The sequence below is a fragment of the Misgurnus anguillicaudatus genome, chromosome 2 (genome assembly GCF_027580225.2).
Source record: "Misgurnus anguillicaudatus chromosome 2, ASM2758022v2, whole genome shotgun sequence".
In the NCBI taxonomy this organism is placed as follows: Eukaryota; Metazoa; Chordata; class Actinopteri; order Cypriniformes; family Cobitidae; genus Misgurnus; species Misgurnus anguillicaudatus.
This window is the reverse complement of record NC_073338.2, coordinates 15,849,413-15,875,396: the sequence shown is the minus strand read 5'-3', so window position 1 is coordinate 15,875,396 and position 25,984 is coordinate 15,849,413. Positions and strand designations below refer to the sequence as shown.

The following is a 25,984-nucleotide window of genomic DNA, read 5'->3' as shown; positions in this document are numbered from 1 at the left end:
AGCCACCCCCCGTAAAGGGCTATTGGTCTCCCTGCTGACCACCATAACAGACAAAGAGCTGGTCTGAGGTCCTGAGGCTTTGCGTGCGAACCACGTTTAGTCGCAGTGCACGTACGGGGCACAACAAAGCCATGGTTGGGTCTGCCTCCTCCGGGGGCAGCGCTTGCAAGCTCACCACCTGATCTCTGAAGAGAGTGGTGGGAACTTTGGGCACGTAGCCTGGTCTGGGTCTCAGTGAGACAGCAGGACCAAACTGAAGGCACGAATAGTCAACAGAGAATGCATGTAAATCCCCTACTCTCTTCACGGAGGCCAATGCTAGCAGGGTCAGAGTTTTCATTGACAAAAACTTCAGACTCGCAGACTGCAAAGGCTCGAACGGGGGACCTGTAGGGCTTCAGCACCATGGACAGTGAATAAAATAGGCGACAGTGAGTATCGTCCGGCGACGCAAACAGATCTATCTGCGCACGGCCGAACTTCCAAATTAGCTGAACCGTCTGGGGGTGGAGTCGCCATTCGCCGGGGCGCGCAGCTCGGGAAGCGCGTCTGCCGCTGTATTGAGCGAACACAGGATGTAAATGGCACGAAGGGACCTCAGATGCTTCTGACTCCAAAGGAGGAGATGACGAGCGAGATGCGACAGGTGACGAGAGCGCAAAAACCGCCTTAATGGTAAATAACGCAACAGTCGCAATGTTGTCGGTACCGGCTAATACATCCTTCCCTCGCATCTCCATAGCGGAGCGTACAAGTTCCAGATATACAGCGCACCGCTCGCGGCAGTTGGGGTGCTATGCACACCCCTGACACTGCAAGCCCTTCATACGTGGCTGCTCATCCCGTGCTAGGGGCATCACATGTGCTACAGAATGCCAGGAGACCTCTCAGGGGCATATCTTGCTATCAGAAATGCTGGGTCTGACCACGGGGTAAAATTGAAATGACACGCAGGTGTAATGTTTACAGGGTGTGGGCCGGTGCGCCACGCTCTCCTCGAGACTCGATCGTAAAGCCAACGCTGAAGCGGTCTCATATGAAGCAGCTCGAGCGGTGTAACAGCTGCAGCTGCTGCCATATGTCCAGGAGCTTCTGAAATTGTTTCAGAGGGACCGCGTTCTTCCCTCGAACTAAATCGAGGCAAGTCAGAATTGACTGGGTGCGCGCTCTTGTAAAACACGCCAATAAATCGATCTAGTCTATTTCCATACTGAGAATAAGGATCCTTTGCACGGGGCAAAGTTGCTCTTTTCCCAGTTGACCTGAGGACTTAAACGAGCGAGATGCTGAAGCATTAACTCTCTGTGTTCGCGCACGTCTGCCAAGAACGAGCTATTATAAGTCTACGTAAATATAAGCAGAATGCAAACAACGCTCTCTTTCGGAGATTTTAATGTCGTGACTAGCACTTTCATGGAGACACGGAGAGAGAAAGACAGCTCGAATGGTTGTACTTAATAATATGCCCACCCCACGACGCAGAGCGAAAAAACGGCAAGGGGAGATGGACACATGAAGTACACGTCTTACAGGTCTAAGGCTGCAAACCGATCTGAATATTGAAATACGAGCCTCTGCGTTATCATCCTAAAGAATCACCTTTGTAGAGCTGGTGCGTAAATCAAATCAATCGTAACCCACCGCGTATTTTGGGTACTATGAGATAAAGGCTGGAAAACCCTATCATCATCTCGGTAAGAGGGACCGGCTCGATACGTCTTTCGCCAGCAGGACATCGACTTTTGCACGCAGTACATGTGCATCGGACGCTTTCACTGTGCCGGTAATTGTTTTTCGTAAACGAGGCAGATTGTGCGTAAAACCCAACGAAACGGACTGGGAACTTAAGCCAAGCACCCAGGAACCGTACGAGGAGAATTAACGACACTACCGAAGTACCCGCGGTGGGGCAGCGAAGCGAGACAGGTGGGACTGGCGGTGCGTCTGCTGTGACAGCATAAACATCTACAGTATGTGTGTGTGTGACACTGACCTGAGCCCGCTGAGGGTGACAGTCGTCTGGTCTCCTATGCGGAGAGCGCAGACTCCGATGAGGGTGCTGGTGGTCCGGTCTCCTCAGCGGAGAGCTCGGACTCCTCAGGACACCCACTGGCGATAGAGAAGAGGTAGGGTGAGATGGCGTGTGCCCGCTCACGGCTCTCTCGATCCTCCGGAGACATGGAGAGGGAAGAGGAATGCATTCTTATGTGTGGTTAAGTGGGTACCTGCTGAACAGCCGGTGGAACACATGCAAACTAAGGATTTTTCACCTGACCCTCTACCGGGGGAAGGAGCGAATCACCGTCTCCTGAAGATTGATCCTCTGCCACTCCGGGTCGCCCGTCTCTGGCCACTTAAACTCCCAATTTTCACGGGAAGCAGCTAAGCAGGCGGGGCGAGCTGCTGACGACAGGTTCCCCAGCGCTGCCGAGATGGGGTCCAAGGAGGGGAACGGAGGTGGCCGCCGCAGGACACCGACGGCGAGAGGCAGACTGAGGAGCCGGCGTTGGTGGACCAAGGGCAGCTCTCTTCCGCCGGGGCACAACCTAGAAGATCGCCTCAGTCTGCGCAGCGGAGCTGTACGACTCCCCGGGCTCGCCGAAGAGGCCGGTCTGTGAGACAAGAGAATTCAGGAAGTTGTTCTCGTCTGCGTCCGTCATGTCAGCCAGACACAGCCAAAGGTGGCAATCTTGAACCAATGTGGTGGACATCGCACGACTGAAGATCGCGGCCTCCCTCGTAAATCTCTAAAACCTTCGCTTGGTGAACCTGCAGCAACGTTATTGCGTGCAGGGCTGAAGCCGCCTCTCTGCATGCCTGATGGGCAACGCCCGTAACCGGACGACTGTCTACAAACACGGGAGGGGTTGGGTGGTCCCTCCAGGAACACAGCTGCATCGCAACTCCCCGCTCCACTGAAGGGGTCCCTGCCCTTAGCGGCTCCGTTGGTGAGGGAGGTGAGGGGTGAAAGCTGAACGGCCGAGATGGCCGTTAATCACGTCAGCTCTTTGTGCCATCGGGAAAGAAAGGCACAGGAGGTGAGGACGGAGAGGCCAGAGTGGCTCCGAAGTACCAATCGTGTGGGCGGGACGGTTCGGGCGGAGAGGGGTTAACCCCTCCAACTCTACCGTCTCCGCCACTCAAGCGGGCACAGACGCCATTTCCGGGACGACTCCGCCTCGGAGGGAAAAAATGGGCACCCCTCTGATGCTGCAGAAGTGACGGGACCAGAAGGAGGTCCAATGGATTCGGCAGAATCGTAGAACACGACTCTGCAGTCTCCACTGGAGCCTCAACCAGCTGAGGATGAGAAATCCGGTATGTGGAGGACGCATCCTCCGTCCTACTCAGCGTAGTGATGCGAAGAGCGTCCTGTGAGCGCTTGACAGCCGCACCATGGCCGGCGTCAGCACTGCAAAGGCACGGACATCGTTCCCGTAGAAACGACAGTCGTCTCTGCAATCCAAGAGGGTTATGCTCTCACAGAGAGAACAAAAACTCTCCACGAATGCAGCCTCGGAGTGCTCGATGCCCAAGCACGAAGACAGCGCTCGTGACCGTCACTGGAGCCCTTATACTTCTCGCATTTAAGATTGCACGGACGAAAAGCTATCCTGAAAAGGACGCTGATCTCCGAATATACGAGAGAGTGGCTGTCTTTAAAAAGACACAGAGCTCTCACGTATCACTCTTTTAGGGAAATCACTCTTTAGGTGCTCAGCTGATGATGCGCACAGGGATAGGCAACGCACACACTAAACTCAAAACAAAAAAGATGCAGAGCAGTGGAATACTGCGAGCGTTCGCTGTGTTAGTACTGCTTGTCAATCAACTTCAGCAACCGTTCCCAGAAGAGCAAGTAGCTTCTCAGTAGCAGATAATGCCGGCTTTCAAAGCGAAAAAGCTAATTTCCATATTTGCACCTGCGGCTTATATACGGACCTGGCGGGGCAGTGCCAGCATTATGCAAATATGTCAATGCCAAGTTCATTGGCGTTTTAGTAGTATAAGAAGCAGTTTGGTCTCTCTAAGCAACTTCCCAAATTCGTCGGTCACAACGTGACATCGTAGTGACCGACTGAAAGGGAACAGACTTTTTTCATGTTTAAGTGCTATAATCGGGTCCCCAGTGCTTGTAATAACCTAGAAAAGATGAAAAAGAACAACCCAGTAACTTAGTTTTGGTAAACAATTCTCTGCAAGCATGTGAAAAAAATAACATTGAAATTTGGCTCCCTTTGTGATGTCACAAATAATGTAAGTGATAAGATAATACCGCCTCTTAAAGGGATAGTTCGGCCAAAAATGATACCAAACCCATGATCCACTCACCCCGAAGCTGTCCGAGATGCATATGTCCAACATTTTTCAGATGAACACATTTTCAGTTATTTTAGAACATGTTTTAGATATTTCAGTTAATCAAATGTAAAGTTACGAGGTCCACGTCCTTCAAGTCCAAAAAAATGTGCATCCATCCTTCACAAAATAAATCCAAACAGCTCCATGATGATAAACAAAGGCCTTCTGAGGGAAATCCGTGCAGTTTTGTTGTAGAAAATCCACATTTAAAACTTTATAAACGAAAATAACTCGCTTCCGGTAATGCCAACGTCTTAGTCACCTCCGCATTCAAGATGAGTGTACGCAGTTTACGGAGGTTTCTCTGCTGCTGCTCTGTGCCCCCGGCCTTCGCATTTGTCATACGTCACTAAAAAAAGTGCGTACACTACGCTAAAACACTCTCCTGAATACAGAGGAGTCTAAAATGGCGGCGCTAACGGAAGCTAGTTATTTTCGTTTATAAAGTTTTAAATATGGATATTTCTACAACAACACCGTGCCGATTACCCTCAGAAGACCTTTATTTATCATCCTGGAGCCGTTTGGATTTCTTTGGGGAAGGATATATGTTTAGCAGCTGGAAGATATAAGACATTTTCTAAAATAACTAAAAATGTGTTTGTCTGAAAAATGATGGACATATGCATCTCGGACAGCTTCTGGGTGAGTAAATCATGGGTTTAATATTATTTTTGGCTGAACTATCCCTTTAATCTGCACTATCCAACCATGGGAGATCAGCTCATTTGCATTATTGCATTATTTAAATGTTTGCCCAAACCTCAGTGGCAATTTTAGCATGCTACAATAGATTATCTACATGGCATTTTGAGCTAGAACTTTACATACATACTCTGGGGACACCAAAGATTTATTTGACATCTTAAAAAAGTCTTGTGAAATGTCCCCTTTAAAATCCCCCACTCTAATAGAGCAATCTGAGAGAGGTTTTCAGGAAGCTTCTAAGGCGTTACAGACCCAAACAAAAAATTTTTTTGTCTACATGTCTCATCACAGAACAAGGATAAATACTCTGTTCAATCATTCTATGTCACCTTTAAAAAACGAAACCGGAAGTAAAGTTCAGATCCAGACGTGGATCACGTGGGTCCGATGAAACCGTCTAAGGGGTTGCCACCCATCGAATCACTTATGAGCTTCTGTATAAAGTCACTAAATTCCATTTAACTCATGACACTAACACCATAATGGTTATTAGCAGTGGTTGCTGGGACGCATCCCTCCAAAGTTGGCAAGAGAAGAAAGCTACTTTAACATAACACAAAAAAGTTAAATATAATGCAAATTAATACAAAATAAAATCGTTTAGTTATACTTTTTCACTGTTAGTCATGTTATCATTTATTTAAAAAAATAAAAAATCAAAACTGAGTTTGTTGTGTGTGTGTCAGGGGCGCACCCCTAAGAAGTGTCTATGTAGGTCAATTAATAGCTAAATAGCAGTGCTGTGGTTATATATTGCAGTTAAAGGGGGCGGTATTATTGTAATTCGCCTTGCTACCTACCTCACAAAACAGGCAAAATCTGAACCACCTAATTTTCACACGCTTGCAGAAAATGGCTTACTCAATTAAGTTAATGGGTTGATCTTTATTAAATTTTTTAGGTTGATAGAAGCACTGGGGACCCAATTATAGCACTTAAACATGGAAAAAGTCTGATTTTCACGCTGACCCCTTTAGTGAATTACTTCTCAGTAAGAGCTAATGTTCATATAAAATAAAAACTAACTGGTTTGTAATAAGTGAAGATGGTAATCCTGTTTGTTGTTTGATGTTCTTTTTGTGAGATCTTAGGAAATCTGAGTAAGTTTGATTGATCACAAATTTGACTGTTAGGTTTTCTGTTTTTTTAACAGCACATTCTGTTTTTAACTGGCAACAGTATTTAACTGCCAGCTTGGTTTCCAGCAAGATAATGTTTTTTAACGGTCTCCATCAGTAAATTAAAAATTTTAGGACTGTTAAAAACATTAGCATGCTGTGTTTTTATATATAACACATTAAACAAACAAAGTTATAGCAGTCAAAAGACCGAAAAGTGTCAAGTTCAACTAAAACAAACACAGATGATTACAGTAGTGGTGACTTTAAATGAAACAAAATCTAAACATAAGAAAATTACTCTACAAGTAAGATGTAAAATGCAATTTTAGGTTTCAGACAGAGATGATGAGAGAGAGGATAATAGAGCTTTCAATTCTGCTTCAGTGTTACTTTTTAACACATTGTAAGATTGGGACATTATATACATCCAGCAGTGTTCATTTAACTGGGCATTTTGCTGTATGAGGGCTTCACATGCAGCAGGGTTGTAGTCGAGTCCGACTCGAGTCCATGTCAATCATGTTGTGTTAATTGAATGAATTAATTTCACCTGCAGTGTGTGTTAAAGTAACATTGAAGCAGTGTTAAAGTCAATTGGATACTTAAAAAAGTCATATTATGAGATATTGATAGGTTTAAGATGTGACAGAACCAAACGCTCTAAACATTTCATGACCACTGATGTAATAGTCTGGTAGGAAGGGGGGGTTCACCTGCACCCGAAAGGTATATTTTTTAACCTTGTTTTTTGTAATCCTTAAGGTGTCTAGAAAAGGAATTTTGATGTTCCCCATGCGAGTTGTTGTCCCATGTGTGATTTTTTGTGTCATCTTTTGTGACCGTGCTTGATGTTCGGCTGTGAAAAATGTGAGCTTTGGATCTGCGTGGAATCTGGGCAGTGCATCCTGCAGACACGGTTCACCCCATTTTCTCTTGGTCTTTGCATAGGGAGTTGATAGATGTGAGGATTGTCATGATTGGATGATGTATGGTGCATTAAAACTCAAATAAACACAAATAATTGAAAAGGATCTGTGGCCTTGGATCGGTGGAGCTTCTCCCCTATGGACCCTATTGATATATGTTTTCTAACTTTTGTATTTTTACAGTCTTTAGGATGTCTAAGAAGCAAATGTTGATGATCCCTACTTAAAATATTGTCACATGTTGGTCCAACTGAACATCTTCCATGATAAGGAGTTACTATTCAAACCGTTATTTTGGTATTATATTTATAGAAACAAAAGAGAAAACCACTCATATAGTCAAATATGTGTATGTATAGGGTATAAAAAATCCCCATTAGAATAAACTGAAATAGAAAAAAGTGATTCTAATCAAAGGTCAAAAGGTCAAGGGCAATGAAGTCTATTCATCATACAGCAGGGCTGTTTCTCAATATGCGTTCTTCAGCGATCTTGCGTTCTTGTGTCCTCGCTCTACGTTATCATTAACAGTCGAAGTTCATTCCAATTCTCAAGAACGCAAGTACAGAGAACGCATGAAAATACCCGGATGTGTTCTTGATATCGAGGATGCATCGAGTGCAGACTTGCGCGCTGAAATTGCTTTACGCCCCAGAAGTCATTGAGGCAAAACAATGGCGGAGGTCAGGTGACCAACAGGAAGATCGCACACATCTCAATTCTCATAAGTGCGTTCTGTGTTCTCGCGACCTTCTGAGTTCGTTCTTCCGAGGTCCCCTGGCAAGTTCAATCTCCACAAGGACGCAAGTCCGTTCTTTGCGTTCTTGGAATTGAGAAACAGCCCAGGTCTTCATAATCGATCTCTTGCTCCTTGTCGTCTTCACCATCTCCATCCATCTCCTCGACTGTTTCCTCCAGCAAGCCAGTGAGTGAAGTGGGGAAGATAGGTCCACAAGACCACACTGGTTCCAGAGTACCCTCTTCAGTCTTTTCCCAGCCTTGGCCAGAATCATGGGGCTTGGGACACCAGAATATCAGTGTGGCTGCTCTCTTGTGGATGGCCAGACGGTGGTTGACACAGTTGATGTGTGGGATCAGGAGCCCGGACAGATCCACCTTGGATCTGGTGGTAAGCGTCTCATCCTCTCCAATCATTCTTTTCAGCATGATTTTGAATGTGAAATGAACTGCTTTGCCAAGCTGAAAGTTGGTTAGGAGAACTGTGTGAAGAGTTTTGCAAAAGTGACCTATGTATTGAGAAATGTGTCCTAGCATCTGTAAAAAAACTTTTATTGCCATTACATGCTACAGAATATCTGCCTTGAAAAAACTCACTTGAAGGCTGCATGGTACTTGGATTACTCTGCAGCTTTTTCAGAGACCCAACCTTCCCTTTGCCTCTAAAGGTACTTGTAAAGCTTTCCCTGTAAAGATGTAGAGGCCGAGTATTGTGCAGTAGTCTGCCCCCTTACATTCTGCCAGTTCGCTGACATTTAGGATCTGCCGGTGCTTTCCGATCCCAATGTCGACGTAGATGGTCAGCGGGACGGATTGGGCGTGGTGTAGGAGGATGAAGAAAATGTCTGTGTCTGCAGTCCTCACCACAGCCACCTTGTGCCCCAGTTGAGTGGCATACAGCAAGTACAGAACAACCCGGTTGTCAGTCTCTTCCTGGGTTGAATCCAACTGAGGTATCTCACATAGTCCTTCTCACATTGCCATCAGTGTGGTCCTTCGGATGAGACGTTAAACCAAGGTCCTGACTCTCTGTGGTCATTAAAAATCCCAGGATGTCTTTCGAAAAAGAGTAGGGGTGTGCCCCGGCATCCTGGCCAAACTTGCCCGTTGACCTACCAATCATCCCCCATACTAATTGGCTATATCACTCTGTCTCCTCTCCAATAATAAGCTGGTGTGTGATGGGTGTTCTGGCGCAATATGGCTGCCGTCTCATCATCCAGGTGGATGCTGCACATTGGTGGTGGTTGAGGAGAATCCCCCTTTCATATGTAAATCGCTTTGAGTGCTGCCGGAAAGCGCTATATAAATGTAACAAATTATTATTATTTGACACCATCATCTCTCTTGGATTTCTTTGTAGCAGGATTAAACTCTTCAGACTCACTATCATTTTCTTCCTTGTGTTTCTTTGACTTGGGCATGATTAGCAATGATCACCAACTAGCCAATTAGCTATTATAGTATAACAGTATTGACTTTATTTTTCCTTAATGTCTTCAAGGCAGCTTCAAACTTGGTAGAGGGGTATATTTTTCAGACTCACCATCGATATCACTCTTCTCTTTTTTGAGGATGATTAGCATGCATCAATTGCAAAGAAAGAGAAGCTGGGAAGATGGGCCAGCACTGATACAGTGTGGCACTGGATTACTCCAAACAGCTTTTTTTGTATTTTGGGCTTGCTAAGTCTGGACTTTTTGAAGGCCTTCAGAGTTATTAACTTTCGACCACACTTATTGCTCTAAGTTTCAAATTGATTCCAATCTAAATAAAAAACTTGGTACAATATTTTAATGTGGAATATGTTTATCAGACACCTGAAGCATTACAAATATATACCAGTTTGAAAAAGACATTATGTAAATGTTCTTTTTTGCTTTTTTTGGAAATCCAGGGAGGCAACCAATATAGCCAGAAAAGACATACACGTGACAATATTTCAGGTGTGGATCATCAACGTTTGTTTATTAGACATCTTACAGACTGTAAAAATACAAAAGTTAGGAGACATATATCAATAGGGTCCATAGGGGAGGAGTTCCAGTGATCCAATGTCACAATTTTATTTAAATTTTTTTGTGTTTATTTGAGTTTTTATGCATTATACATCATCTAATCATGACAATCCTCATATCTATCAATTCCTCGTGCAAAGACGAAGAGAAAATGGGGTGGATTGTGTCTGTAGAATGTATTGTACAGATTCTATGTTGATTTAAAGTTTTCCTTTTTCACAGCCGAAAATCAAGCACGGACACAAAAGATGATACAAAAAAATCACACATGGGACAATAATTTGCATGGGGAACATCAAAATTCCTTTTCTAGACACCTTAAGGATTACAAAAAACTAGGTTGAAAAAATATACCTTTCGGGTGCAGGTGAACCTGCTACCCTAGTATAAGGGCCACCGGTCTGCAGGTGAACCTCCTACCCTACTATAAGGGCCACCGGTCTGTAGTCATTTAAGTCCACCGCTTTGTTTTTCTTCTGCACTGGAATAATAGTTGATGACTTAAAACAACTCGGAACCCTACATAAAACAATTGATTGATTAAAAATGTCTGTAAAAACTGGAGCTAGCTGACTAACATAGTACTTGAGGGTGGCAGGTGAAATCCCATCAGGGCCGCTCGCTTTCCTTACATTTTGTCGGCTAAAAAGCCGATACACCATCCTTCTCCGCAATCTCAATGTCAGAACTGGCCTTATCCTGCGGGACAATATTCTCCCACTCTCTAAGTGCTCCACCCCCCAGAGGGAAAGGATGAGAGCATTTAGATTTCTCAAATCTTGTGTAAAAAACATTAAATTCATTGGCCAATGTGGCAGATGGAGTGACTTGTTGTTTTTTATTTTTATAGCCTGTCAAGTGCTTTAGCCATCTCCACGCTGAAGAGGAGTCATTTGTGCCAAATTGTTCCTCCATATTCATCTTATAGGCACTTTTTGCCTTCTTAATGGCTTTATTTAAAGGCGGAGTCCACAATGTTTGAAAAACGCATTGGAAAAGAAGACGGGCCGACTACCAAAACACACTTATAGCAAATCAAATCAAATGCCGGGTTGCGTATGTGTGGGGCGGGTCTATCAACAGAAGGTCCAGATTCTATTGGGGTAGGGGCGTGTTTGTTTAGGTGATTTCAAAAATCAACATTGGCTTTCAAACATCATGGACTCCGCCTTTAACTGTTGTCTAGCCAGCCTGTATTCATCTCCATTTCCTTCTCTATAGGCCTGCTCTTTGGTTTCCCTAAGCAGCCTAAGGGATTTTGTGAACCAGGGTTTGTTGTTATTATATTTCACCACAGTTTTAGTGGGAATACATGTTTGATCACAAAATTAAATATATGAACACACAGTGTCTGTATATGAGTCTATAAAGTCACAAGAGGCGCAAATGGATTCCCAATCGGTGGTGTCTAAAAAGCCCTGTAACATTCCAATTGCCTCTGTCGTCCATCTTTTAGATGTATACTGTACCGCCCTTGCTGATTTTAGTTTTTGTTTGTAAGTGGGGACCATCTGAATTAAACAGTGATCTGAGTTCCCCAGAGGAGCACGGGGAAGTGAACGATATGCTGCGTTATGAACAGAATAAAAATGAATCAGAATATTTCCTCCCCGAGTCGGACAACTAACTAGTTGTTTGTATTTGGGCAGATCATGTTTCAAGTGGCATGCGGTAAAATCGCCCATAACAAGAAGTTACAGAATCAGGGTGCTTATTCTCAATATTCATAATCAGCTCCGTTAAAGCGTACTGCGCTTCCCGTGTGTTAACTTCAGGTGGAATATCACGCATGCAAATATAACAGAGGTAAACTCTCTAGGGGCATAAAATGGCCTGCAGTCTATAGCCAGAAACTCCAGCACGGCACGGGGCAACAATGTTCATGTAATACTGAAACGTCAGTGCACCAGTTAAAATTAATATAACAACACAGACCTCCGCCTTATGTTTTCTCACTTCGTTCCTTGCCGCGGTCAGCTCTGATTAAGTTAAATCCAGGTAATTCCGCCGCAGAATCCGGAATGTCCGCGTTCAGCAAATATAGACAGCTGACAAAAATAACAACAGTCTGTTTGGTAATAAGAGAAATTAGGGGCTGATCACACCAAAAGCGTTTAAGGCAGTTGCAGGCGCCTTTTTTAAAATGATATTCTATGAGCAGGGAGCGTTTGCACGCTGTTAATGCACGCTGAGCGCCTTGTGTTTTTTACCGCCAGCCGCAGCAAGCGCTTTTGAAGGAGCACTGAGAGCGGAGAAGCGCCCAACTTCATTTGCATCTTTCCAATGTCCAATTGAATGAGGGGAGAGGCGGGCCTTGTGGCGACGGAGGTTTACAATTGTTTGGATCAACCGGACTCCACTCGCTCACTCTCTCCTGCGTGTTTGTGCACCTCTCACCCTCAAACAAGGTCAGAGCAAGCGCACTATTTTAAAGTTTCTGCTAATATAGTTAACAGCAAAAGGGCGCTGACGCTTCAATATTTGATTGACAAGACAGCTGACTCGGTGGTTGCTTAGCAATATAAAAAGCAGCGTCTTGCTTGGAAACGCAAGGCGCAACGCACTGTTTTGTTAAAAAAGAGCAGTGTGTCGCGCCTTGCGTTTCCAAGCGTTTAAAGCGTGTTTGGTGTGATTAGCCCCTTAATGTCTTTTGAGTTGATTTTATCTAATACAGTGGCTGTAAGTCAGTTGAAGTTCTTCTGTTTCTCTTTCCTTTAGTGATTCTGCTCATTATCAGGTGTCTTCAATAATCAAAAAATCATCACTTCAATGATCACTTAAGTATCCAATTGACTCTAACACTGCTTCAATGTTACTTTAACACACTGCAGGTGAAATCAATTCATTCAATTAACACAGCATGACTGACGCGGACTCAAGTCGGACTCGACTACAACCCTGCCATGCAGGACCAGTGATAAGGAGCCAATGTTTTGCCAGTGAGCAAACCTGCATGGGGCCTTAAGGCTATGCCCATAAAGGGCCATCGTAGGCTTGTTTGCAGTGAGGGCTTAAGTAGCAGCTGGACCTGCAAGAGACATACTGACAATAACTGAACCCTGATAGTCAATTAAAAAAACATCAGGCCACAAAAAGCAGGTCTCACTTTAAATACGCTATGAGCAATTTCTTGATTTTTTTATATGACGACTCTGATCATATACAGGATAGAACATTAAAATAGTTGATCATGTTTATTGTTAAATGTTAAGATTAAAATGCAGTTAAATGACTCACTCAGCTTTTCTAGATGCTTTGACAACTGGCAGGAGCCTCATAAGACATTCATCTGATCGGCCATATTTACTCAATATAAACTCCTCCAGCTCTTCTTCTGAGTTCAGTAACACAAACGCAAGAGCAGACCACTGAGCAGGAGAGAGTTTGACTCCAGTAAAACTAAAGTCATCTCCTCTGTTGAGGTATGTTTGGACTTCCTGCACTAGAGAATGATCATGCAGTTCATTCAGACAGTGGAACAGATTAATGGATTTCTCTGGAGAAGGATTTTCTCTGATCTTAATCTTAATGTACTCAACTATTTCCTGTCTGCTATCAGGGCTTTCTGTCTGCATCATCAGATCTCCTAAGATCATCTGATTGGACCCCAGTGAGAGACCCAGAAGGAATCGGAGGTAAAGATCCAGGTGCCCATTCTGACTTTGTAAGGCCTTGTCTACCTCACCCTTCAGTAAATCTGTCATATTTGATCTGAACCTGCTGACGGGTCCTGATGTTTGTTGAGGAAATGAAATAAAAAGAAATAAGGCAGCAAGAAACTCCTGAATGCTCAGATGTACAAAACTGTAAACCTTCCCTTGGTACAGTCCAAACTCCTCTCTGAATATCTGAGTACAAACTCCTGAATACACAGATGCTTCTTTAACATCAAACCCACATTCTCTTAGATCCTCCTCATAGAAGATCAGATTCCCTTTCTCCAGCTGTTGATAAGCCAGTTTTCCCAGTGACTGAAGACTCTTTCTAGCCTGCTGGAGATCTACCTCACATTTCCCATCATACTTCTGACTCTTCAGTTTGGTCTGAAAGATCAGGAAGTGTGTGAACATTTGTGTGAGAGTCTTGGGGATCTCTGCTTTACTCTCTGCTTCACTCAACATTCTCTCTAGAACAGTGGCTGTAATCCAACAGAAGACTGGGATGTGACACATGATGTACAGACTTCTGGATGATTTGATGTGTGTGAGGATTCTGTTGGCCAGACTCTCATCATTTATTCTCTTCATAAAATACTCGTCCTTCTGAGAATCATTGAATCCTCGTACATCTGTGATCTGTTGGACACAGTGAGGAGGAATCTGATTGGTTGCTGCTGGTCGTGATGTTATCCAGATCAGAGCAGAAGGAAGCAGATTCCCCTTGATGAGGTTTGTCAGCAGAACATCCACTGATGCTGATTCATTTACATCAAACAAATGCTGATTGTTTGAGAAATCTAGAGGAAGTCGACACTCATCCAGACCATCAAAGATAAACAAAACCTTGTAGTCATCAAAGTCTGTTGATGTTAGTTGTTTTGTATCTGTAAAGAACTGATGAAGAAGATTCATCAGACTGATATTTTTCTTTTTCATCAGATTCAGCTCTCTGAAAGGAAGTGGAAATATGAAGTGAAGATCCTGATTTGCTTTTCTTTCAGCCCAGTCCAGTATAAACTTCTGTACAGAGACGGTTTTTCCAATTCCAGCCCCTCCTTTAGTCAGCACAGTTCTGATGTATTTGTCTTGTCCAGGTAAAGCTTTAAAGATGTCATTACATTTGATTGGTGTTTCTTCTGTCTGTAATGTTCTGGATGTTGTCTCAATCTGTCTCACCTCATGTTCATTATTGATCCCTCCACTCCCTCCCTCTGTGATGTAAAGCTCTGTGAAGATCTCATTCACAAGTGTTGAGATTCTTTGATCTGATATTCCTTGATCTGATATTCCTTCATTAATTCTCTGAAATTTCACTTTTATTCTGGATTTGTGTTTCTTCATGCACAAAGGGACAAAACCTGATCAACAACATAAAAAATTACTGTATGCACAAATAAAAAATAAATGTTTACATTTGTAAAGCATACAGTCTACTGTATCTTGTGTACAATAAAGGCAAGAGTTTAGAGCTCTTGGATTCAAAACCTAAAAAGGATTTGTTAAATGCAAAAGGTACTAACATATTTTGTTCTTATTTTATATTTATACTTGACATTCATGGCATTTGATCAAAACAAAAGGCTTTATGAACATGATTATGATGTTGATTTATTATTAAACTTTAAATATATTTTTACAAATAATCAGTAAACTCAAATTGTAAGGGAAAAAATACAGGATCTAACGGCGAGCAAATTATTAAAGTTAAATTAAATTTTATTTATATAGCACTTTTCACAATTGTTAATTGTTTCAAAGCAGCTTTACATGAGTAGATGTAGAGGAAAACACAGAAAATCAATAGATAATATAAGAAGTAGAATATAGCAGCTAAGGATAAACCGTACAAGCGGACGTAGTAATAATGTAACGTATACAGTAAAGTGCTAAGTTAAGCCAAAGTTGGCTGACTCTCCCGGGGACGAAAAAACCCCTAGGAGAAAACCCAGTGGGAAAAACTCCTAGAAGGACAAAAACCCTTGGGAGAGATAAATATATATTTATATATATAAACACGGTAGGGATAGGTAGCGGGTAAGCAGATTAAACTGGTTCAGCCGGTGGTCGTTGGTCGTGCATCGGCTGGGCATCACGTTGAAGGACAGCCAGTAGATCAGTGGTGTAATGAACTTCACAGCAGCAGGAACTGGGTCTGTTTGTCTCATTGTCCTCGGGGTCAAGAACGAGACAGGTGAACTGTAAACAGGCAGAACGATCTGGGAGTTGTGTCTTCCAGGCAGCATAGAGTCCACAAGCCGGCTTTGAAGAAAACCCCTGCAGCTGTGAGAGAAATACTGGTATCCAAGGTGAGCAAAAAGTAAGATGGCTGGAATGTGAGGAGCAGCAGAGTTGCCAGAAATCCAACTACTAACAGGACTAGAACACAGAAACAGAACTTGAATGCAGACAGACAGCACAACAGTGATCTGACAAGTGTGTGCCTCGGCTACTGAAAGTCTTACAACTCACCCACACGGAGCAGGCCAAAACAAAATTCCATTGGATAACGTCTAAACACAGATTCTCCTGCACAAATAAACAACCCAGTGGGCATCAGGACGGGGACGATACCTCTTAAAAACTGTGTGGACCTTCTATTCGATCTCCCAACTCACTATTGAAACCCCCAAATCTTGTGTTTTGATAGTCTTGGGTGAACAAAGGTGTAGATAATGATCAAAAACACAAGACATGACAAGGCATGATGTTTGATGTTTTAAGAACCTGCATGGTAGAAGATGGAAAATCAAACGAATGAAAACAAGCACACCGAGCCTGCCTAAAGTTCAATCTTTTAGCCGACCGGATATATTTAAGATTCATGTGATCTGTCCCCCGAACCCTCCATCTAATGGTGCTACTGTTCCAAAACGTGCTTGACTGCAGTACTGGACCACCTGAACGCCGTTTTGGTGGAAGTCAAGGTGATCAGAGTGGCTGATTAAAATGCAGGTAAAAATTGGCAAAGCCTAGCAATCTCTGCAGGGCCTTGAATAATCTGAAGTTGGTCAAACCACCACAGCCTGAACCTTAGTGGGACCCATGCAAACTCCCTTGGATGACAAAATGTACCTCAAAAATTTACAGACTTTGCAAGAGAAGTGTATTCTCTAGCAGCCTCTGAAGCAATCGTCTGATGTCCTGCACATGTTCCTGGAGAGACTAATAAAAAATATGTCATCCAGGTAGACACCCCAAAGCTGAGTGTCTGGAAGACTGCTGGACAGTTCGAAAGGCAGAATATCATCACAAGATATTCAAAGTCCAACTTTGTGAAAAATGAAGTACGTATTCGGGCCTCAATAATCAATACACAGATGCAGGGAACTGTCTTTCATTTCCACAAAGAAGAACACAGCAACTGTGGGAGAAGTCCCACATGATGATAAGTCAATTTCACAGTCATAGTGACAATTCAGAAGAAGAGAAGCAGGCCGAGACTTACTGAACACTTCCTCTTGGTCAAAAAACTGGCGGGGCACTTTTGACAGGTCTGCCTGTCAAGACACAAGACAAGAAGTATGACAATACTGGCTCCATGACAATACATTGTTGTGACGCCAGTTGATGTGATGTGTAAGTGAGCTAGGGATGTCCAAGAACCACAGGTGTAATAGGAGAGTTTATAATAAAAAAAACAAATTTCCTCAATCTGATTTCCTAAAGTGACGAGACTTACCGGAGCAGTAGTGCATGTGACAGATGGGCGAGACTCATGTGAGTCATTACTTGTGGGTAAAGTCATTATGTCCGGGTAAAGACAGGTTTCGGTCTCGGGAATGGAGGCTGGCTGGGCTTGTTGGTCTGTGTGTTGTAACCATTTATGCGAATGGTGAGATCAATTATAGGGTAGACGTGATTTCACAAAGTAAGATATGATCCTGGATCAACATTTTTTTTAGTTGGTCCTGAATCAATGTTTTACCCTCTGGGGTCTTGGATGATTTTGCATCCTTGAGCAGTTTTGACCTGCACTGACATTTGTGCTTTTCAGTTGCTTAAAAACATAATAATGGCAAAAGTCTCATAACATGGTGTTTTAGCACAATCTTGGCTTCAATATTATGTGAGCAACATGCATTTACATGCCACTGAGCAAGGCGTCTCAAAAGATGTAATTTCAATGTCCCACGAGGAGCCAGAATAAAAGTTTTTATGATGTCTTTTTATGATGTGAACATCCAATATTGATGTCAAGGGTACAAAGCGTTTGTTACAAACACAGTTTACTTGTGGCTCACAACATCACTGAAAAGTGGTGGTTAATTACATTGATGGTTAGAAGAGGCGGTCTAATCTAGATTTAACTAACAATGCACACCAAAGATTAAACAATAAAAAGTCAATAATTTTTATCTCACTCAGTTTTCTTTAGAACTGCAATCAATGCATTTAACTCTTTCACCGGCAGTGTTTTTAAAAAGTTGCCAGCCAGCGCCAGCATTTTTCATGATTTTCACAAAGTTTAATGCCTTCCAGAAAATGTTCTTCAAATATATAAACATACAATATACCAAATGAAAGAACAGACCCTCTGCTTTAAAAAAAAAAAAAACGTTTCATCCTACCTTGAATAGCTCTTTTGTAATCAGCTTTTGAATATGGGTAGGTTTCTGCAAAAACACCACATTTTGAGCAAAAAGCAGAGATAATTCCATTTTTGTGACGGACTTTTCATAGAGATCTTCATCACACACACGGACACTGAGAGTTTTCTATTATGCATATTCCTGATCTACTCAGTGTTTTCTCCTTTTCAAATATTTCACTGACTGCGTTTATATGCAGCCAATAACCCGTTCAAATCCGGAATATTAGCAATAACCCGGTCGCGCACGTTCATGTAAACACCGGCAAAAACCCGAATATGCTCATATTCCTGTTTTTAAAATCCCGAATATTACCCCTGGGTTACCTCTTTTCTAACCCGAAATTTTGGTCATGTAAACGCGCATCGGGATATTCCCATCAAAAGGAACATTGATTTGTGTGCTGCGCATGTTCTATTCGCAAGGAATCTTGGTCTTTTGAGTAGAGGAACTTCTTGTATGCGCCAAAAACCCCGCAGGAGAGGTAAGCATGGCGAGAGAGATGCGGCACACTTTTAGAGCGAGGAGGAAACCAATTGCAACAACCGCGTTTTTCACGTTCAATTAATATATAGCTATTCTTGTTTTTCAAAGCATACATGTATAATAAAGGCCAAATATTGTCAATAGTTATGAGAGTAACTTTTTTTTTTTGTGAATTTGAATTCAAAATGTAATACTATGGTATTCATATTTCGTTAAATACAGTGAATGTGTGAAAAAGTTAAAGATGACAGAATAACTGTAGCGTCGTCTGCATCTTGATGCAGTTTCTAAGATTAAAATTACTTTAATTTAACTGATCAACACAAATACAAAGCGGCATAATATAACTGATTGCTTACCAGCATTAAAACCACTTAAAATAAAAACCTTAGGTTTTTTCTTTGTATACAGCGTCCGCTCCGTGGATAAGGATGTTGCAATAACACAGGTGGCTTTATTATTAACTGACTGAATACTTATACCTGACATTATATATGAAAGTTTATCATCAACAGTACCTGCGTGAAACATTATTAACATTGGTGATCATCAGCCGACTCGACTGTTTCTGCACGTCCTCTGCTTAATTAACGGCTTTTCGTTCTATCTGCATGAGGTAAACATTTTTGTTCTGTACTTTTTTACTTGCATGTATTTCTACATATTTTCGGCCAAGTAACACTCAGGATATAATGTAAGTTATTATAGATAGCATATAAGCTTGTTCTGAAAGGATGACAAAATTATCCATCCAGCTTAATTTAGCCAAAATATTGATTTATTCGTTTTCATACTTTATAGATGTTAATTTATCTACTAATATATTATTGAAAATGCCATAAATAAATATTCATTGCCTTCTGTAAGCTATTGCATTCGTTTTGTACATTTATAGGTGCATAAATACTGTCTAATTTTAATTTCTTTAAGATACGGTTGTGTTCTCTATTTACCGATGCTCTGTAAATTTGCACTTAAAAACCTTCTTGTTAGAAAATTGTTCTTCAATAAAAAAAAATTTCAAAAATATATTTAGCTGAAGGCTAGTATATAGCTTGTTAATCTTTTTCTCAAAAAAGGAAAGACGTGTAACTTAGCCTACCCTGCTTCTACATCTGTGCAGCTTGTTCTGGATTTAAATAATAATTTTATTTTAGTAAATGAAAGCGGTAAAACCGCATAGCGCACTGGTGAGCCACGCAAAATCACCGCATTTATCTTTTAATCACACTTTACATCAGGATATTGCCAATTCCATGTATACAGGGGTAACTCTCTCTGATTACGCATGTAAACGGGTTATTCCGAATGTTTCAGAAACCCGAAACCCGACCTTAACCTGACCATAACCCGAATATTTACAGCATGTAAACGTAGTCACTGATGACATTGAGTGTTTTCTCCTATAGCCTACACATTTTGATTAAAAACCTCTGCGCTGGGATTCCTTTGTTGTGTCGTTTCTAACAATTACTGCTGAAAGATTTTTTGAAGATGAGCAATTTATGCATGAGTAAAAATTGTGACAACCAACCCCGGTCTCCCCTACAAGTTGAAAACAGTGTCAGGTCTATTATTTTGGGAATTATAAAACACACTTAGAAGGTTAAACTACAGAATCTATCTCTGACATCATGAATCCGTCTATGAAACTCATCAATGGTGACAATCAACAAAAGAAAGCTTCATCCTGCAATGCATGCTGGGTATCATTATAGAGGGTAAACATTGACATCACTTTACCACGTGACCACGACGGAACTTGCCCTGTTGAGTGGCAAACGTTCAACAAAATGGTTGGATTTCATAGCGGCTGCTGCGAAAATGCCAGTAAAACTGACTATTATCAGCTTAAATTTAATTTAGTTGGACTTGATAGTAGAGGTGAACAATACTTAGTTACATTAGTTACATTTTCCAAGCAATTGTGCTTTATTAGGTTGTTTGTCTTGGGAAAAATTTTACTTCCCTGCATTCTAAAGCATAACATCATACTGTGTATTCTTTTATATTGCATATAAAAATGTATTTAATACCTAATTAAATTAAAACTGTGTACTTGAGTAAAGGGGCCCTATTTTAACGATCTGAAACGCAAGTCCGAAGCGCAAAGCGCAAGTGACTTTGTGGGTGGATCTTGGCGCTGTTGCTATTTTCCCGGCGGGAGAAATAAGTCTTGCGCTGGGCGCAAATCAATAAGGGGTTGGTCTGAAGTAGGTTCATTATTCATAGGTGTGGTTTGGGCGTAACGTCAAATAAACCAATCAGAACGTCATCCAACATTCCCTTTAAACGCAAGGGCGCAAGTCCTTGGCGGGTTGCTATTATTATGACGGATTTGACAGGCGCACGCCAGGAGCGGTTCACAGCCGAGGAGACCCACGTTCTTGTAAGAGCAGTCAAAGACAGAGAAGTTGTTTTGTATGGGGATAAGAGAAACCCGCCCAAATCAGCGTCGGTTAAACAGGCGTGAGAGGAAATAGACGCAATTGTCTCATCAGCTGCGCCAAGCACTACAATGATGTCAGGAGACGGGGGGATCCCAAGCTTGCCAGCATAAATCGGGCACGCCGGGCACACAGGAGGACATCGCTGCGTCCACCCTCACCGCTGAAAGGGTTTGGGGGCTTTGAAATCGGACACAAGAAACGCAAGCAAGGTCCAACCCCAAAGTACACTTACAAATCAAGTTCACATACAAGAAGGTTTCTTATGAAAACATTTTAATTATTATTTAGATAAAATAAACATAATACAGGCACACAACAAACTTATGAAAATAGTTTAATCGTTATTTGCATGATAATTGTTTAACGCTGCCACACAAAATAAATAAAAACTATCACCACAATGCTCACCACAATGATTTCCCTTATCTCATGTATTAATATTTTTTATTGTAACAATTTATGATTTAATGATTTTCCTTATCTTATATTTTTTATTGTAACAATTTATGATTTGCAAAAATAACTGTTGCATCTGTGTAGATTAATGCGCGTTGTGCACGCTATACATTACGGTCAAGCATGCGCCCTTAAAATAGCATAATGAACCACGCGCAACGCACCACTGACTTTAGACTAGTTTTTTTTGGTTAGTAGCGCAATTGTTTTTTGAAACTGCAAAATAGCATAAGAGATGGTTTGCGCCGGAGCACGCCTCCTTTTTTGCGCTGAACCGCCCAGGGAGCGCAAGTTCATTCCCTAGTTTGCCGACGTGTGTCTGTGGAGAGAAAAACCCGCTGTGCGCCAGTGCAAAATACGAAATGATACATGCGTCACTGACAAAGTCAATTGCGCTGGGTGCAAGATAGGGCCCAAGGTATGTTAATGTATTTAAATATTAAATGTAAAACAAAAACTGATTTATGAAATGTAAGAGAGTAAAAATTATGATAATATGCTTTGGATTGTATGTTTTCCAAAGAAAAACACAGATAAAATACAAATACTTGAAAAATACTTTTAAAGCAACACTAAAGAGTTTTTGCTCTTTGCTCCCCCTACAGGTTAGAAGCGTAATTGTTCATTACCACTGTTATAAATACTGCATCATAGCTGGCTCTGATTGGATTGTAGGTCTGCCGTAAAGCAAGTTTTTGTAGTTTTCACTCGAACTACATGACCGCGACTCAACGGTTTGAAACTTCTTTAGTGCGGTTTTGGCCGATAGAGGGCTGCAAAGCGAATGTGAAAGTGCCGTTCACCCTATTTCGAGTGGATGAACGACTGAAAATTTTTTGGAAACATTATTTTAAGTTAAAAAAAACTCTTTGGTGTTGCTTTAAGGAGAAAGTAAAACCTCTGCTTGATAGTGACCCTAGCAACTTGTTGGCATAAACGATCAATTTACTTCTCCTTTCTGTGTTTTTTGGCAGTCTGTAAAACGATACCTCCGAATTCTTGTTAATCTGTAAGTACAGTCTATCACACAACAGCTTTTTCCCATTTAGATGCGTTTTTACCATGTTTTTGCTGATTTCACACCGTACACCAATTCTGCCGCTCTGTCATTTGCCACTCACTGGGCGTAACCGCAGACACATTCGCCGAAGGTGACGTCACCCTCTAATAGTACTAAACTAATTTATGCCTCCCAGCATGCATTGCAGTTGATCGTTTTATCTGAATTTGTTTGATGAATGTCACCATTGTTGAGATTTGTAGGATGAGTAATTATGTCTGAATGCGTGAGTATATTTTCTGCTTGTCTTGTCATAGGGGATTTACAAACCAGAACAATTATAATGGTCAAAAATTTTAATTTATTAATTTTATCTCATCTTCATAAAAAGCAACCAATTTCAACAATCGCTTAGGTTACTTACGTTACCCCGGTTCCCTGAAATAACAGGAACAGAGCATTGCATCAGTTGCTGACGCTATGGGGGAAACTCCTGTTTACTCCGCGATTGAAGCCTATTGGTTAACGTCTGTAGAAAATACAGACCAATGACGTTTGAGCCCGCGCGGGGCGTGGCACACGTCCCTATATAAGCCCTAGGAAATACGTCAAGAGCTCATTATTATTCGACTGAAGCACGCAGCCGAATAACACTCGCTGCGTAAACGTTTGTAGCACAGCCAACGACGCAATGCTTCGTTCCCGTTATTTCAGGGAACCGGGGTTACGCGAGTAACCTATGCGTTCCCTTTCAATACGGTTCACTTTGCATTGCGTGAGTTGCTGACGCTATGGGGGAACGTATTCCCATCCCGCCGTGCATACAGCGGACTGAGGTGCCCTTACTGGAGAGACACTGCATGTGGCCCTAACCCAGCGTGTACATAGCTCTAGTGAGCGCAAGTGAAAGCACCATATATGAGACAGTAATACGCATACAGTGAAGTTTCTAAACGCACCATGATGCATATATAACAGAGCACGAGACGGCGGATTCCCTGAGCTGTGCATGATTTATTAATAGGTAGCCATGACGGTGAGCTCGCAGCGCACCGTGAAGGCATACAGAAATGCAGTCGCGTAAACATTAAGCCGATAAGACCTGTGCTTGTAAGGCAGAGACATCCAGGCTATAAAATCTGACAAAAGTAGACGGCGAGGACCAGCCGGCCGCATTACAAATGTCAAAGATAGAAATCCCTGTAGACCAAGCCCATGATGAAGCCATACCTCTCGTGGAGTGAGCTTTTAAACCAACTGGACAATGTTCATTCAAGGAGGTGTAAGCCAAAGCAATGGCTTCGATGATCCATTTAGATAGCCTCTGTTTAGTGAGCGGGATACCTAAAGAGTGGTGCGCGAAGCTTACAAACAGCTGATCTGACTTGCGGTATGAGGCAGAACGGTCCGTGTACAACCCCAAATCAGAAAAGTTGGGACACTGTAGAAATTGTGAGTAAAAAAGGAATGGAATAATTTACAAATCTCATAAACTTATATTTTATTCACCATAGAATACAGATAACATATCAAATGTAGAAAGTGAGACATTTTTGAAATGTCATGCCAAATATTGGCTCATTTTGGATTTCATGAGAGCTACACACTCCAAAAAAAGTTGGGACAGGTGGCAATAAGAGGCCAGAAAATTTAAATGTACATATAAGGAACAGCTGGAGGAGGACCAGTGTTTAGGAATAGGAATGTTGTCCCATTCTTGTCTAAAACAGGCTTCTAGTTGCTCAACTGTCTTAGGTCTTTTTTGTCGCATCTTCCTCTTTATGAAGAGCAGAATGTTTTCTGTGAGTGAAAGATCTGGACTGCAGGCTGGCCATTTCAGTACTCAGATCATTCTTCTACGCAGTCTTGACGTTGTAATTGATGCAGTATGTGGTCTGGGATTGTCATGGTGGAAAATGCAAGGTCTTCCCTGAAAGAGACGACGTCTGAATGGGATCATATGTATCTAGGACTTGGATAAACCTTTCAGCATTGATGGTGCCTTTCCAGATGTGTAAGCTGCCCATGCCACACGCACTCATGCAACCCCAAACCATCAGACTAACAACTTGAGATGTCCTTGTCCTTTCTTTAGTCCAGATGAAATGGTGTCACAGTTTTCCAAAAAGACCTTCAAATTTTGATTCATCTGACCACAGAACAGTTTTCCACTTTGCCAAAGTCCATTTTAAATGATCCTTGCCCAGGGAAAACGCCTGTGCTTCTGGATCATGTTTAGATATGGCTTCTTGTCTGACATATAGAGTTTTAGCCGGCAACGGCGAATGGTACGGTGGATTGTGTTCACCGACAATGTTTTCTGGAAGTATTCCTGAGCCCATGTTATGATTTCCATTACAGTAGCATTCCTGTATGTGATGCAGTGCCGTCTAAGGGCCCGAAGATCACGGCATCAAGTATGGTTTTCCGGCCTTGACCCTTACGCACAGGGATTGTTCCAGATTCTCTGAATCTTTGGATGATATTATGCACTGTAGATGACTTTAGGAATGTATCCCGCTCTCGGTCTAAGGATCACTTTGCTATTGTTAGGACCGAATTCCAGACACGATGGGTCAATTGGAAACGTGTGTAAATCGCCAACTCGTTTAACCGATGCCAACGCCAGGAGGAAAGCGGTTTTAAACGAGAGAGAGCCCATGTTATGATTTCCATTACAGTAGCATTCCTGTATGTGATGCAGTGCCGTCTAAGGGCCCGAAGATCACGGCATCAAGTATGGTTTTCCGGCCTTGACCCTTACGCACAGGGATTGTTCCAGATTCTCTGAATCTTTAGATGATGTTATGCACTGTAGATGATGATAACTTCAAACTCTTTGCAATTTTTCTCTGAGAAACTCAGAAAACTATTTTTTACCACAGCATTGGGGGAATTGGTGATTCTCTGGCCATCTTGACTTCTGACAGGCTTTTTTATACCCTAATAAGTTGCAAATTAGTCTTTAAGCTGTTCCTTATATGTACATTTAAATTTTCTGGCCTCTTATTGCTACCTGTCCCAACTTTTTTTGGAATGTGTAGCTCTTATGAAATCCAAAATGAGCCAATATTTTGCATGACATTTCAAAATGTCTCACTTTTAACATTTGATATGTTATTTATATTCTATTGTAAATAAAATATAAGTTTATGAGATTAGTAAATTATTACATTACTTTTTTACTCACAATTTCTATAGTGTCCCAACTTTTTCTGATTTGGGGTTGTATATTCTTCTTAAAGCTCTGACGGGGCAGAGCATGTTCGGGGTTGGTTCACCGTCCGTCGGCGGGAGGGCGAGAAGTGAAACCACTGAACTCTAAATGGCGTGGTCAAAACTTTAGGAATGTATCCCGCTCTCGGTCTAAGGATCACTTTGCTATTGTTAGGACCGAATTCCAGACACGATGGGTCAATTGGAAACGTGTGTAAATCGCCAACTCGTTTAACCGATGCCAACGCCAGGAGG

At 42.2% G+C, this 25,984-nt stretch overlaps 1 protein-coding gene across 1 annotated transcript in view; it reads right to left on the bottom strand.

The window, feature by feature from the left end:
• LOC129446172 (NLR family CARD domain-containing protein 3) overlaps positions 1–25,984 on the bottom strand; it is a 93,283-nt gene that overhangs the window by 40,120 nt on the left and 27,179 nt on the right. The window contains exon 3 of the mRNA XM_073871531.1: positions 13,111–14,890. Coding sequence (XP_073727632.1) covers positions 13,111–14,890 — 1,780 coding nt within the window. The remainder of the gene's footprint in view (positions 1–13,110; positions 14,891–25,984) is intronic.